This window comes from Tenrec ecaudatus, chromosome 9 (genome assembly GCF_050624435.1).
Source record: "Tenrec ecaudatus isolate mTenEca1 chromosome 9, mTenEca1.hap1, whole genome shotgun sequence".
Taxonomy (NCBI): domain Eukaryota; kingdom Metazoa; phylum Chordata; class Mammalia; order Afrosoricida; family Tenrecidae; genus Tenrec; species Tenrec ecaudatus.
The window spans coordinates 156,115,740-156,131,581 of NC_134538.1; the positions used below are offsets into that span (position 1 = coordinate 156,115,740).

General features: G+C 57.7%; 1 protein-coding gene across 1 annotated transcript in view; it reads right to left on the bottom strand.

The window, feature by feature from the left end:
- Positions 1-4,489: 4,489 nt before the first annotated feature.
- CREB3L2 (cAMP responsive element binding protein 3 like 2) overlaps positions 4,490-15,842 on the bottom strand; it is a 69,364-nt gene continuing 58,011 nt past the window's right edge. The window contains exons 5-12 of the mRNA XM_075558716.1: positions 14,593-14,777; positions 13,400-13,546; positions 11,417-11,475; positions 9,649-9,717; positions 7,619-7,718; positions 7,086-7,212; positions 5,897-6,113; positions 4,490-4,596 (exon numbers count right to left, since the gene is read on the bottom strand). Of these exons, the coding sequence (XP_075414831.1) occupies positions 4,521-4,596; positions 5,897-6,113; positions 7,086-7,212; positions 7,619-7,718; positions 9,649-9,717; positions 11,417-11,475; positions 13,400-13,546; positions 14,593-14,777 (980 nt within the window). The 3' untranslated portion in view covers positions 4,490-4,520. The remainder of the gene's footprint in view (positions 4,597-5,896; positions 6,114-7,085; positions 7,213-7,618; positions 7,719-9,648; positions 9,718-11,416; positions 11,476-13,399; positions 13,547-14,592; positions 14,778-15,842) is intronic.

The window sequence follows — 15,842 nt, forward strand, 5'->3', positions numbered from 1 at the left end:
GTAATCCCACACCGACTGGGTGACAGGGTACTCTGCAGAGGGGCAGGCACACCCGAGGCCGGAGGCAAAACGCTTCCCTCCCCAGATGAGCGCGACTGGAAAGACAGACGACGTTCTACCATTTCAGGGGGGAAAAAGTTTTATTTGCGAGAACTGGAAATACAAAAGCAGAGTAATTTCTATTTATTATTATATATTTCTTTCCAAAACTGACTACAAGTATCCTACAAAGCTTTTTTTTTTTTTTTTGGTATTCACCGAGCTGTGATGCAGAAGAGAGAGGCCAGACCAGAGAGTCCAAGGGCACAGAAAGCAGGTGGCAGGTGCACCCGGCTGGCCCCACCACGGGGCAGTTACAGCCTGGGGCAGAGCCACTGGAGGTCCCCCCCAGGGTCATCCAGAGGCAGGAGTCCTCACCTGCCCTGGGCCCCTTGCCCTTTGTCAGGGTGCTGGAGGTTTTGTGGGCAACTAGGGCATTTTATCCCCAAGGGAACATCCCCAGGCCCCTGTGCCCAGAGTCCTGCTGTCCCTGGGGCAGCAGAATCAAGGGTGGGACAGAGCTGCCAGCCCTGCTGGACGGATGGGACTGGATGGGCAGCTTCCTGCCCAGGGGTGGAAAGGTTTCCCTGTGCACAGCGAGGTCCCAATGCCCAATCTGGCCACAGGGCCGCCCTGTGTTCGGGAAGAAAGTTCACTGAGTCGGCCGGCCGGCACTAAGGAACTGCTCCATCGTCACTCTGGAAATGCCAACCCAGTCCAGCACTCTGATGCCATGTTGTCCCAGAAGGCACTGCACCCGCTCTCTCTGGGCACCTGGACCCCAGGGGGCAGAGGCACGGAAAAGGCCAGGCTGCACTGCCTTTTGCCGCATTACAACTGTCGCTACCACATGATGCCTTGCTGACGCAGAGCCCTGCCTCCTGACGCGCAGCAAGAACGGCTGCTTCGGGAAACCGTGTGGCGCGTGAGGAAACGGCTGACTTCCGTCAACGCTGCGAACGAGGGCTTCCCGGTATAGACAGACTTACGTAGATAAGGCACTTTGAAGGCACAAACAGGTATCTTTAAGGGAGGAATGTATGTGCATGAAAGTGTGTGGCGAAGAGCCAGAGACAGCGAGAGCCCGGCCTGGTATGGACTGACCAGCTGCCCCCTTAAAAAAAAAGTAAAACGTGTGTGTGTGGTCCCTCCCTCCTCCTACCCCTGCCAGGGGCTGGAATCCTGATGGAAATGAGGCAGGATTCCTCCCTTCAGGCAAGGACATCCCACCAGCACCTGAGAGAGGCAGAGAGAGGGGAGAGAGGCCAAGCCACAGGGCCAGCGCCCGAGCCAGAGGCCAAGGGCAGACAGGTCCCCACAGGCTTTCCAAGGCGGTCACATTTTTATGACGCGGACACAGACTGCCATGTCTTTCTACCGGCCAGCGCCTCAGCTGCTGGGCCACCAGGCCACTTTTTGCTGACGGGAGAGAAACCTACTCGAAGGGGGCTTCAAAAGGTTGTTGGGGGGGTTCCCTGACCTCTGCAGCACATCTTCCCACGGAATGTCTGAAACGCCCCTCACAGAAGTGCACAGCAAACCCGCCAGTGGGTGTGAATAAAAATATCCAATCTGAAAAGATCCGGGAGGCCGGGAGATTCCTGTCGGGCTGGCAGCACCCAGAGAGGCTGATGAGCTCACATTCCAGATGTAGTGTTTCCCAAAGTGGGCAATACCGCCCCCTGGGGGCAACGGGCGGATGCAGTGAGGCTGCAAGTGCAGCCCTGCCCCTGACCTTGCAGTACAGGCAACAGTATAAAGGCTGTCCATTGCCACAGGGTGCCGGTCCCTCAGAAGGTCAAATGCGTTTGGAAGCTTCAGCTGTAGAGGCTTGTTCCACCAGTATCTCCCACCGCCAGGCACCCAGGTGGTGCTGGCCAGCCGGGCTGCACTGTCTCCTCTCGGGGGTCTGCGGGTGGGGTCTCTATAGCACACACGCATCCCTGGGGCCGTCCAGATGAGGCAGTCGCTCCAGGCCCCGATTCTGCCTTTATGGTTTTGTTCCCTACACAGGGCACGGCGCAGGGAAGCTAACGTGCCAGCCGGGCACAGAGTTCGGGTTTCCTGAGCACTCAGGTGAGCAGACAAACCTGTCTGCAGCATGCTGGACCTGGACCTGCTTTCCGATGGCAGGTGTCCACACCAGAAGGTTCCTGAGTCTCAGCTCTGGCACAAAGGAGCCCCAGGTTCAGCTTGGCAAATGCTGGGTCAACACGGGGGAGAGGGCGGTTGCAGGGAGATGAGAGAGGCTTCGGAGGCCAAACAGGTCAACCCCGCCCTGAGTGGACCAGGCCTTTCATCGCCCTTCCTGTGGACAGCTGAGGCTCAGCTGGTCCTCAATGCCCGGGCGTTCCTAGAGAGTCCAGCACACTCCCATCGGAGAGGAGCCATCCCTCTCTGGCGCCCCTGGAGACACAAATGGCTCAAGCACTTGGCTACTCGCCCAAAGGTGGGGTCTCAGTGCAGCCAGATATGTGTGCCTTGACGTGGGGATTCACTTCCAAGACCCCAACCTGTGGAAACCCTAAGGGGGGGCAGGTCTAAGCACCCACGTGTGGCAGGATCAACTCAACGGTGACTGGTTTTTTCTGGATCTTTCCTGGGTACCCACTCATTGACCTATGCATGGACAATGATGGACACAGAGGCGAGTCAGCAGTGGCCAATGGTCAGCACACACCATCTGGGCCCAGGAGGCGCTCAAGCAGGGAGGGGGGGAAGAGCTCGATGGTCAGCCACAGGGCCACCCCCTGTGCCTGAGGAGATGGCCTGGCCACTGCCCCATCTGAGCCCCCATCATGGCAGGGGCCAGCCCTAAGTGCACCTGGACAGACAAAGCTGGAATCTGCTTACGAGGTGCGCAGACAACAAATCCAGTTACTGCAGCAGAACCCAAGGCCAAGTGGGGAGCTAATCCCACCTCAGACAGGGAGGGGTGGCAGGGGAGGGGTCACTAAAGGCCGCACCTGCTGCTGCTGCCAGGGACTGACTCAACAGAAGGAAACACTGCCCAGTCCTGCGCCAGCACCCCAGTCCCTGCCATCTGCGGCCCTGGTTGCAGCCACTGTGTCCATCCATCTGGCCGCGGGTCTTCGTCCTTTCTGCTCCCCCCTCGCTTTATCAACCACGGTGCCCTTCTCCAGGGACCGGCCCCTCCTGACAACACGTCCAAAGCGTGTGACAAGATGTCTAGCCATCCCTGCCTCTAAGGTGCGTCTGGCTGCACTTCAACTGCTACCTGTTATACAATACACAATTTTTAAGTACATTTCCTACATTAAATCTTTTACAAACTCGGGGGGGGGTTATTCGTAGGGGGTAGTCTTCTGCATGATACAATAAAAAAGGCAATTTCCATTTCTTCTTTGCATCAACAAGGAACGCTGTGGTTGTTTACTACAAAAGTGACTTCCCAGTCATTGGAAAGGAGATGGAAGCAGGGAGGTGGATTGGGGTCTCTTTGGGTGAGCTGCGAAATGGCAGACCTGATTCTAATGGGGAGACCTTCGCCAGCCCAGGAGGGGTCTCAGCCCTGCCCCTGGGATAAGGCAGGTGAGGAGGAAGGCCTCATCGGGGGACATGGAGGCCAGCAGCAGCCCTTCACAGTCCCTGCTGCCCACCCCACCCACTCCTGCACCAGGGGAGCCGGGCAGGAGCAGCCTCTGGGTGTAGAGCACACACGGGTCACGCCACCCCAACCCCTCCTGTGGGGACCCCTGTGAGGGGCGGCTGGCATGATTTCACAGACCTCTGATCAGGAGAAAAGGCCCAGGCAGGGCCAGCAGATGGGGGCCCTGGGCTGACGCTCTGGAGGGCAGCAGGGGCCCTCTGTGTGGGGCTGGTGGCCACCTCAGGGAGCTAATAAATACTATTTACAAGCGGGAGGGGAAGGGAGCTGGGGTGGGGGAGGGGGCACTGGGGGAACCACCTCAGGGGTGGGGACAGCTTGCTAGAGGGAGGGAAAGCCTGGCTCCCACAAGCATTGCACGTGCGGCCTGAGGCCACCCCGCCGGTCAGCGAGGGCAGTGGGTGGCAGTGGCAGGGTGGGAGGGTGTCGGACCTCCTGATGTGTTTGTGGCTGGAGTCTGGGGTCCCAAGTGAGGGAGACATGTCCTTCTCAAGGAGGTGAGGGTCAGAGGGTGTCCTCCGGGAGGTGAAAGTTAGTCAGATGTCCTTCTCTATGAAGTGAGGTCAGGGGGCATCCTTCCCTGGGAGGAGGCAGGCTGCTCTTTGGCACCTTTGCGGGAGCAGCCCTCTTGCCCCTTGTCCAGTGACACTGTCATTTCCTATGGCAGTAAGAGATGGCTGGGGGTGGGGGCGCATGGAGCTGGGGCCGAATTTGCTGTTGACGGGGTCTCCTTGTCCACAGCCTCCGATGGTTACCCACATTCAGACAAGGCAGCGAGAGGGAAGAAGCAGATGTCCGTGGACGGGGTTGGACGTGTAGATATGGGGGTGGGGGTGAGGGTGGGGGCCACCTCTTAAATGGTGGCATTCACCCTTCTGTCAAGCTGGATGACTTTCAGCGTCTCGTTCCCCTCCAGTTTGGAGCTGAGTCTGTGAAGGGAGAGAGAAGAGGGGGAGGGTAGCCCTCATGCTCTGCACTCTCCCACTGCCACCACTGGGGCTGGCCAGGCCCCCTTGTCCTGCTTCTTCCTAATGGCCATTCTCTGTCCCCAAGTCTCCCCCCACCCTCGGGCTCTGCTCATGCACTTCTGAGATGACCCATGGTGCCTGGATGCAAACTGGTCACAAAAAGGCTTTACAACTGCATAGCTGACAGACTGACTGATGGACTGGCTGACTGCATGGCTGACTGCGACAGGCTGGCTGGACTCCATGGCTGACCAGCTGGCTGTGTCATTGACTCGCTACATGACGGACTCTGGCTGCATTACTGACTACCTGCATGGCTGCATTACTACCCGCATGGCTACATTACTGACTACCCGCATGGCTGCATTACTACCTGCATGGCTGCATTACTGACTACCCGCATGGCTGACTCTATGGCGGATGGCTGACTCTGACTGCCGGCCGGCCTGGCTGAGTGATTGTATGAGTGCCGTGAGGCAGGCCTGACGGGCTGTGCTGTGTCAACTGGGAACATTCCCACCTTTGTCAGACACCAGGAAGCCATCCCAGAACAGTGAAGTCACCCACAGGGGGCAAAACATGAACCAAGCAGAAACAGTAATCAATATACTGGTAGAAAGCCACCAACCAGGCCACACCCCAGGAGCGTGTGTGCGACCCCTCCTCCCCGTGGTGAGTTGGCCTCCCGTTCCACTGTCACCATACTGGACAGTCGCATGGGCTGTACGTTCACAAAGGGAATACCCACCATAACTGTTGGATACAGCCGCTTGCAGCAGGAGCCAGCCATCTGTGAGCGGCCATTTGGGGGCCCTTGTGTGCATAATGCCTGATGGTGACCCCATCCCAACTGTGCAGCTGTCCCACACCCATGGTCGTGGGGGCGTGTGAATCACGGAGTCCCCGTGTGCAGAGGAGGGCTAACTACCTTGGCTTGGCAAGGCTGCCTTCCTCTCAGTAGGAGATCTGAGTCCAGTCCCAGCTTCCAGCTGCAATCTTGGGGCGAGCTGGGAGCGCTTAATGGTCTGTGCCACCAGGGGCTCCACGAGCGCTCATCTCAGGCCTCGTGTATGCAGCTCCCTGGGACACCCAATGTAGCAGACATGTGGGAGCACATGGGGTCATCTCCCTATCTAAGCTCCGGGACTCCCACAGCCCCTGCTCCTGGAAAGACCTACCACAGCGGGGGGGCGGGCCAGGCTGCGGCACAGAGGGGAGATGGGGCAGATGGGGGTGGGGTAGGGTGGGGGGTGCCACTCACAGGTGCTGCTGGAGCTGCAGGAACACAGCCTTCTCCAGGCTCATCTCCTCCGACAGGACGAACGGGGACAGGTCCACATCGGGCCCAGACTCCAGCCCCGCCGGCCGGAGCAGGGAGGAGCCCCTGTCCCAGCTGCCCAGCTCCCCCGGCGAGGCCCCATCAGACGGCTCCTCCAGCGGGGAGGGCTCCTCGTAGATCAGCAGGTTCCTGGACCGCACTGGGGAGAAGGCAGGCAGGGCCCCATGAGCAGAGACCCTGGGGCATCCATACCCGTGGGCGATCCCAGGGCCCGGACAAGGGTGCTAAGGACCGTGGGCTTCCCCAGAGACACGGAACAACTCATGTAGCACAGGAGCTCAACCCAGGAGCTGCAGTGCCAACTCCTTCCTAGGAAGGAAGGCTGTCTGGGGGAGGGGGAAGGCGACAGAGCCATTACGGATTGCGTAACGTGGGCTGCAGCTTCAGAGACAAAGCTGTCAGTCAAAGAGCAGAGGCCGGCTCCATCGTCTCCATGCCTTGGTTGAACCTGCCAGCCGGGCTGCCAGCTGGCTCGATGCCAAACCTCCCCCCCACCCCCCCGCAACTCCTGCGAGAGCAAGGCTGCCACCGGCTCCTGCTCACTTTCACAGATGCATCCCCCCTGGGGAAAGGATTTCCTAACTGGCCCCTGAAATTATGTTGTCAAAAGGCTCGCACCTGTCACATACCTGGCAGGGATCCACCTGCCAGAGAAAACCAGACCTCACGCACAGCCTTAGAAGGGGCAAGGGTTGGGTGAGTGTCTCCCAGCTCCCCGCTGGTACCTGGCCCTCCCCTTTCGGTGTGTTATTCTGTAGGACGATGGAGGCTTGACTTTCAGTCTGGAAACCCCCACTATGGTAACAGCCCCATCGACAGGAGGCAGCGACGTGAGCGGTCTCTTAAAATATCGGGGCCCCTTTAAAGCCCCCGTGCCCCACCCCTGAGAAGTCACATCCCACCCCCGCATCAGAGCTCATAAAGGCAAGACCTGGGTTTATCATGAGAGCCCGGCGTCTCTGTCCGTGCGGGGGGGAGAGGGGCGTGCGGCGGTCCAGCAGCCTGTGCCACAGCTCCACTGCCCTGCTGGAGACCGGCTGCCGGGCTTCTCCGAGATCCCGATCACAAGTCGGAAAAACGCACGCAAATCGCGTCCCCGTGCGGCGCTTACCCACGGAGGCAGTGTAGGGCTCCGGAGCGGACTGCTGGCTGGGCAGTGCCATCTTCGTGGCCGAGGGGTAGGGCCCTGAGCCCTGGATGATGCTTCCAAAGGCCACTGCAAAGCAGAGCGCGACCACCTGCAGGGAGGCACAGAGCAGGCATTCAGGTCCCCGGGCTGCAACAGGCCCCGCCCCCATCAGCTTCTGCCCACTGCACTAAGACCCTGCCCCCAGGCCCTGCCCCCTCAATATCACACCCCCCAACAGTGCCATCAGGCCCCACCTCCAGTTGTCCCTGAAACTGTACCAACAGGCCTGCCCTCATTGCTGCCCCTCGCTGTGCTAAGTCCTATCCCCAGGCCCTACCTCTATGCTCCAATAGGTCCCACCTGTCCCCACTCCACCCTGTGCCAACAGGCTCCACCCTCCCAGCACCTCCAGGCCGTGCCAGGAACTGCGACCATGCCACTGCCCAGTCAGGTGGCAGCAGAGCTGCCCACAACATCCCTCCAGCCCGGGACAAGGGGTCCCCCTGGAGCCTCACCATGAGGCAGGTGCCCGTCTGCGTGCCCGCGAGCTTACAGGTCCGGGAGACCTTGCCCATGACCAAGGTCTGGAGCTTCTGCAGCTGCTGAAGGAGGGTCCTGCAGGTGCGACAGAGGGCAGCCATGAAGAAGGCCATAGGGACATTGGGGGTGGGGTAGGGGGTGGAGGGGGCCTCAGCTGGCAGCCAGTTGGCAATTCACACCGCACCCCCTGCCCCCAATGCCACTGCAGAGGAAACAGGCAGAGCCACCGGTTCTGGACAGGGCAAAGCCAGCAAACTCTTGGGGGCAGTTCCCCACGTCACCCACAGGCCTCTTCAAGTCACGCACCAAAACCAACCACAGCCAGCGAACCACCAGGGGGTTCAGGGGAGAAGGCTGCTTTCTGCAGTCAGGGGCTGCAGCTGCCACCAGGGGCTTTGTGTCCTGCTTTGGAAACGGGGGTCCTGAGCAGTGGCCCCCGGAGGGCGGAAGGCTCCCGTCTACACTCCGTGTGATGGGGAGAGACGATAAAGATGCTGTCTACTAGACACTCCTGGGTAAGGGGAGGGGCGACGCTCAGCCCATCAATTGTGGCACAGCCTGGTGAGCCCTCCTTGGTGTCATAAGCCTTTTAGCAAGAGAGAGAAAGAGCAGTGCTGAGTCCTCTTGGACCCTTTTTGCCTTCTGCCAGAGCTGCGTCCTGGGTCTGGCACTTTGATCTCCTGTTTTCTCGCCTGCTGGTCCCAGGAGTCTCAGTGGACGACCAACGGTGGATTCATTAGCATCCACCAGTCTGTGCCCCCTGCTGCCTCTGCTTCATGCTGCTTCCTGTTCATTAGCTTCCGAGTCAGGAGAAGGCTGACTGGAACGACCTTGGACTTAGCTATTTCTACCACTGTGTAAGCCAGACATCTCTATGTAGTATGGTGCCCTGGGGTGAGAGGTTACAGTCTGGGCTGCAATCCACTAGGTTGGCAGTTTGAAACCACCAGCTGCTCAAGAAAAAGAGGAGGCTTCCTGCTCCTCAAAGCAGGTGTCATTCTGGCGAGTCTACCTTCTGTACAGTTGCCATGAGTCAGCCTTGCCTCGGCGACGGTGAGTTCCTGTTTGCATTTTGTTTGGGATATACAACACCACACGGCTTACTTCTCTAGAGTCTAGCCTGACACACTCGGTGAACACGTTTCCAGAGCCCTGGGTGAGGACGTTCTGAGGCCTCTGCAAGAGGACAGGGTGCTGCAGGGGTCCAGCTTCATGGAGATTGTTGATGTTTCTTCTTTTTAGAATTGCATTCCCTGATTTTTGCTCAGATTAAGCACGCATTACTTGTTGGTTTTGTTTTGGTGTTTGAACAGGGTGCTGCGGCCTGAGGTAAAGGAGCGACTCGGAAACCCGCATGGGCAGTTCTAGCCTGTCCTACAGTGTCGCTGTGGGCGAGTATCAACTCCGTGGCAGTGAGCCTGAGGTCACATTCACAGGAGCAGGCAGTGCAGGACCAGGGTCCACAGCCTGGCTGTGCCTCTGCTGCCCCCAAGTGGCAAAGAGGAGGCCTGACAGCCTGGAAACAAAGGGCATCTTGTCAGGCTCCTGGTGCTATTTGCCTGCTCAGACACTGGCACAAGTAGGAGAGCCAGGGGGGGACACTGTTGCCCCCTGTATGTGTGTATGCTTGTGTGCGTGCATGTATGTGTATGTGTACACACATGTTCTAGGTGTGTGAGCATGCATATGCGCCCTGTACATGCAAGTGCACACATCTATGTATACCCTAGTGAGTGTGCATGTGCTTGTACATGTGCATGTGTGATCATGTCTACGTGTGGGCATGCATTGTGTGTGTATGCATGTGTGCACTAGTGTATATGGACCTGAGCCCGTGCATATGTCCACGTGGGCATGTGTGGGTGCATGTGTACAGATACACATGTGCGGCAGGCAAGCTGGGTGAAGCAGGGCCACTCTGCGTGTGGGCACAACTGCACTGCCCAGGTGGTCTGCCTGCTCTCCCATCTGGCCTCAGCCCCGCCTCTCACTGTAGCGCACGCACCTGTTGGTGTTCTCCAGCACCTCCACCTTCTTCCGCAGCTCCAGGTTCTCAGTTGAGCAAGACTCCACTCTGCACAGGGGAGAGAGAAGAGAAAATCAGCTAGCATCTGCAGAGCCCAGGCCACGCAGGAGCCAGCCTCAGCTAGGAAGGATGGTGAGGAGCCAGAGAGCGACAGAGCGACAGAGAGAATAGGCCAGTATAGAATAAACCCCTCATCTAGGGCTGCAAGCTTGCTTCCTTCCACCTCATGCCTGTCCGTGCCCTCAGTACCACCGGGGCCCTACAGTGCTACGGTCCTTCCCTGGAAGAAGGACTGAGGAGCTGTGGGGTCTGGGGTGGGAGAGCAGTGCGGGCAAGAACTCAGATCCTAAGACAAGGAATCCTGATTCCAGACTTGTGTGCCCTTCAGGGTCACTGCAGCCATGTCCGCTGTCCCAACCCCATCCCAAGTCACTGCAGCCATGTCTGCTGCCCCCTCACCCCCAGACTATCATGGAGGTGCAGCTCTGGCCTGGCTCCCATGGACCACGCATGGATGTGTCACCTGGGAAACAATGCTCTAGCATTGCACGTCATCTGGTTTGTCACCACCCCACCTGACCCTACATCTCGCAGACAATGGAAAGATGTCGTTTGTCCAGGCTGTGGCTGAGCCCAGGCAGACTGGTGGTGCCCAGGTGTGCAGCACAAACTGGGCTACCTGGACTTTCAGACTGCCAGGTCTTGCTCCTGAGTGGCTTCTGGGTGGGCTCAAACCCCAACCCTATTAGCCAGCAGCCAGGCGCACTGACCAGCTGCCCCACTGGGCGGGCTGCAGCACACTCTGTAAGCTCAAAGCCTCACCACAGCCATCACTTCGTCACTGACTCAGTGACTCCATAGGCAGGGTGGCACTGCCCTCTGGGGTTCCGAGACGGGTGCTCTTCTGGATTAGAAAGCCTTGTCTTTCTGCAGCAGAGCAGCTGGTGGGTTCAAACTGCTGACCTTGCAGTTAGCAGGGTGAGGTATAACCCACGACTCCACCAGGGCTGGCTGGATGTACAGTGGACGGAAGATAAAGGACACCCACCCGGCTCCTCCCAGACTCTGTGTCTGAGAGAATCTCGATGACAGGTACACAACAGCACCCTGCCCCAGGGAGCCCAGACTGTGCTCGAATGTCCCCATATGTCCTGCCATGAGAGGAAGGCAGGACTCACTCAGTGCTGGTGGACCAGGGCCACGGGCATCGAGCGCACACTCACTTTCCCTGCAAACTGCCACTAGGTGGCAGGCAAGCACCGCAGACAACCTCCAACTGGCCCAAACCCAAGTCCACTGCCTTTGTCTCAATTGTGACTCAGGGTAACCCTCCAGGGCAGGGTAGACCTGGCCTTGAGGGTTTCCGAAGCTGTAAGATCCTGGCAGGAGGAGAAAGCCTGGTCTTTGTCCTGAGCGGCTGGTGGCTTCAAACTGCTGCCCCATGGTTAGCAGCCCAATGCATAACCACTACCCCACCGGGGCCCACGCAGCCCTAGAGGACAGAGCAGAGCTGCCCCACAGGACTTCAGAGGCTGTATGTCTTTATGGAAGCAGGCTGCCTCATCTTCTGCCCTCGGAGGGGCTGGTGGATTTAAACTGCCGCACTGGTGCGTAACCCTCTGCACTGCCGGGTCTCCGGAGGTGGCAGAAAGCTGCTGAACTCAGGGGAGAGCCCACGTCTCCTATCTGTCTCCTCTCACTACTCGTTGCCCCCAAACCCAGCCCGCCTAGCAGGGGGCTTACTTACTTCTTCTCCAGGCTGTCCATGTACTCCTTCTTCTTCCTCCTGCTCTCCTGGGCAGAGATCTGGGGGGGAGGGGCAGTGGGGGGGGCGTTAATTTCAGCTGCACCAGGCAGCTTGCCCACAATCCCAGGAGCCCTTGCGTTCGGGCTACCTTATTTCTTTCACCTATGGCAGGTTTCCCATCATCCACCCTGTGCCTGATGGCTGGGGCTACCTGCTGGGCTGCCCACCCCCAACTTTCCAGCCTGAACCGGTCCCGAGCCTCGATGGGCCTGAGACCCAAGGGTGCACGCTGTGAGCCTATTCCTCTGACTGTACTCCTGCCGGGTGTCACTGGGTGGTGTCATCACACAGACACCCAAGGATCACATTTATAAAGGTAACCCCCAAACCCACGGCCGTCAAACTGAGTCCACCTCACAGAGACCCCATGCAGGGGTTCCGAGGCTCTCAATCTTTATGGGAGCAGAAAGCCTCGTTTTTCTCCCTCAGAGCAGCTGGTGGGTTTGAACTGCCGACCTTGCAGTTAGCAGCCCAGCATCTAAGCCACAGTGCCACGAGGGCCGCTGACTGCTGAAAAGCCAGTAACAATGCTGAAGGGAGAGTTCTCATCCGTTGGGGTCCTGCAGCTGAGGTCCCTGTGGACCCAAGACCCCTGATTTCACCTCTGACATCAGCAGTGCCAGCACCATCCAATGCCCCTCACTGCCCTCTCACTAAAACCGCCTTGGTCTCCGGCCAGGGCATGACCACACATGAGTTGGCTAGAATTGGTTGGCCAAGGTTGGCCAAAGCACTTAACCACTGTGTCACCAGGGCTCTGTCCACAGCATGCAAATTCAATTCTGGGCTCCACTGGCCTAGAGTGGCAAACCAGAGGGACGGGATCATGGAGGGCTCACACCCTGCTCCCAAGAGGCCCACTCTCTGTGTTCCCCACTGAGGCTCAATTTGAACCCACTGCCATGGTGTTACCTCTGACTCACTGCCACACTGCCATAGGGCCGAGCAGAGCTGCCCCGCTAGGTTTTCAATGCAGCTCCTCTAGCCCAAATCCCACCAAACGACCGTCCCTGCACGGGTCTGGGTGAGGTGGGGGGAGATACTAAGAGGAGTCACCTATGAATGATGGTGAACCCAGGATTCCCTGGCATCCCATCCTGCTGTGTATAAAATGTGCCTTCTGAGGAGCAAGGGGATGGATCTCATTCCCAGCAAGAGCCAGGGGTGGAGTGCATCCTCTGGACCTGAGACCCCTGCACAGTGACCCTTCTGGATCCAGAAGACAGCAGGGACATCAGAGAAACAGCAGCAAAACCAGCATTTGGATCATGGAACAGTGATCGACACCGACCCTGTAGCATGTTGAGCTGTGTGCTTTTGTGGAGGAGGCTCGCTGGCCGAGTGGGAGGCCTCTAGGCACTTAATTGGGGGAGCTGGGCTGGTTGCTCCACAGAAGTGGAGCTGATGCCTTTGAGCTGAGGCTTACTGGGATGAGGAGCCTCTGGACACTTAATTCAGGGACCTGAGTTTGCTGCTCCACAAAGCTTGAGCTGAATGCCTTCAGAAAGAGGCTTAGAACAGAGGGGTAGGCCCTGGAGGCATCCTTCAGCGGCCTTGAAGGAACTTTGTACCTTATCCCGATAAACTACTCTACTCTGAGTAATTTCTCCCTTGCAGTTCAACCTTTAGCTTCCTTAATAAACCCTTTCATCAAGAATTTTGTCTGTGAGTTGTATAGCCACTGCAATAACTATTAGGAGCTTAGAGAGAAAGTAGAGAGGGCTACTTGAGACAACCTTAAGTTAAGGTTAAGGTTAGGGTTAGGGCTACTTGGTCCCAGCTGATTGGTCCTGTAGGACAGGGCAGAACTGCCCTAAGTCTCTGCAGAGGCAGACTACACCTTCTCTGAGCTTGAGCCATGGCTGCCCTTACAGTGAGCGACACCCACCCACCACCACCACCCACCCCGCCTGCAGCACGCACCTTATTCTTGATTTTCCTGCGGATTTTCTTCAGGGCCTTCTCCTCAGACTTGGTGAGCGGCAGCTTGGTGGGGACAGGGTAGCCCTCGGCCACCAGGGTCCGCCTCTCCTCCTCCGTCAGGACCAGTGGGCCAGAACCCTGCAGCTTCTGCAGACCAGGAGGAGAGGGTCAGTTCTCAGGAAGCCCACCCCCTGGAAGGCTCAGAGAGAAATCCACCCTGTCTGCTCCCGGGAGTAGCCGTAGCTCTGAGGTAGAGGCAAAGATAGGGAACACTCAGGGGCCTCGGGGGGGGGGGGGGGGGCTGTCACTGGAGGAAGAGCCAAACAAAGGCTCAGGCCAGCCCCTCCCAGAAAGCCCCCACCCGATCAACTCAGATGTGATCGTTCAGACTGGGTTTCCGGCCTCCCAGGAGCGTCCAGACTGAGTGGAGTGGTGTGCCCCCTGCCCTGTCCCACCTTGGAAGGGGGCTCAGCTTTATTGGCATTTGGTCACCCCTTCCCCACAATAAAAATGTGCAGTCTTTCTACACTGAAGCATCACCCTCAGAGGGCCAGGGGACAGTCTCACCCAAGGGCACTCCCATGGCCGACTCTGCCTCCCGGCCACCCCACTGTCCACTGTCCACCAGCAAGGAACAGAGAATGGTAGCTCCTCTCCCCCAACCCCACAGACTAGGAGTCAAACAGCCTGAGCCCTCAGATTCTGAGCCCGAACACCAGCCCGCTCAGTGACCCTGCAGGGCAGAGCAGAACTGGCCGTTGGATGTACAGATGCAGACTATCTGTCTGCAGGGGTTCCAACTGGTAAGTCTTTCTCCCAGCAGCCACGTGCTTACCCACTGTGCCACGAGGGCTCCTGCTACTGCTGCCCTACACCCAGACCGGACGCTCTGCCCTCAAGCAGGTCCCGACTCACAGGGGCCCTCTAGGTCAGGGTGGAACTGCCCCTGGGGGTTCTGAGAGTGTCAATCCTTAAGGGAGTAGTAGTCTCTTCTTTCTTCTGCAGAGTGGCTGGTGGTTTTGAACAGTGGACCGGCTGTTAGCCGGCTATGTAACCACTAGGCCACCAGGGCTTAACAGCAAATACAGAATGAAAAGTGCAGGGATTGCTCCTTGTCCTGGTAGCTACGTGAAAGAAACACGCAACAAAAGCTTGGATGAAGGGGTGTAGAGGGGTCAGCAGCGGATACTCACGTGGGGGGCGGTGAGGAGGGGCGAGCTGGAGAGTGAGGAGGGGCCCCGAGGCCCAGCCCGGGCAGAGCTGGCAGTCTGTGGCAGGCTGAAAGGGTGCAGGCGCGGGTTGGGGCTCAGGCTGCCCTCTGAGTCGCTGCTGTGGCTGCTGGGTGGGGTTGGTGGTAGATGCAGGTGGTCCACGGAGGCTGGAGGAAAGAAGTGGACTCATCCATGAAGCCAGAAAGAGAAGCTCTCGATGTGTGGGTTGTCCACAGGCCTGGCCCCCAGCCAAACAAAAACACTGCCCCACAGGTCAAGTGACTCACTAAGTATGCACTGCCTATGAAGCAGATCACCCAACCTTTCTTCTTAGTCTCTCTTAGTCTGGCAGTGCCACTGACGCCTGCTCAGGCTCACAGTAACATGTACACCTGCACAGACAGGTGGGTGATAGCTGTTCAGGAGGTGCAGTGGCCAAGAATCAAACCAGGGTCTCAGTAACCCAAAGGTCACATCCACCCAGAGGCATCTTAGAAGTAAAGGCCTGGTGATCTGCTTTTTTGGGGGTATCCTAATTTATTTTCTATGATTATATTCAAAGAGAACATTTATTAATTCTTACACGGGACAAGGAAAAGATAACTACAGAGACATATCATCCAGTGGAAGGAGACCACTGGCCTGTGGTCAGGAAGGTATCCAAGGGTTTGCTGAGACTTGGAGCTGTATAAGGAACATGGGAGGTCAAAGAAAAATGCCACAAAAGCATGGTAGGTGGCAGATCAATACATTCTAGACACCAGTGACACCCCCAAAGTGGGATTAGGGCCATGTGGGAAATGTACATTAGACAGACCAAACCAAATCAAACTCACTGCCAATGCATTGATGAACACTCACAGCGACCCTATGGGATAGCACAGAACTGTCCCAACGAGTTTCTGAGACTGTAATTCTTTATAAGAGAGAAGAAAGTCCAGCCTCTCTACCCTGGAGTGGCTGGTGGTTTCAAACTGCTGGCTTGGTGGTTAGCAGCCCAACACAAAACTGCTAGGTCACTACAACAGCTTACAGGAGTGGCCCAGGGGCTGCTCTTTCATCCACAGCCTTCTTCAATCCAGGTGCTCAGAATTGAAGCTTTAGTACAACTCTCTTCTCTGATCATGGATTTTATTATTATCATCATCAGTCTTTGGATCACACAGGCTGGTGTACTCCTTCCATGCAGGCTTAGCTGACACCTCACTTGGATGGCTGCTTGCTTGAAGACA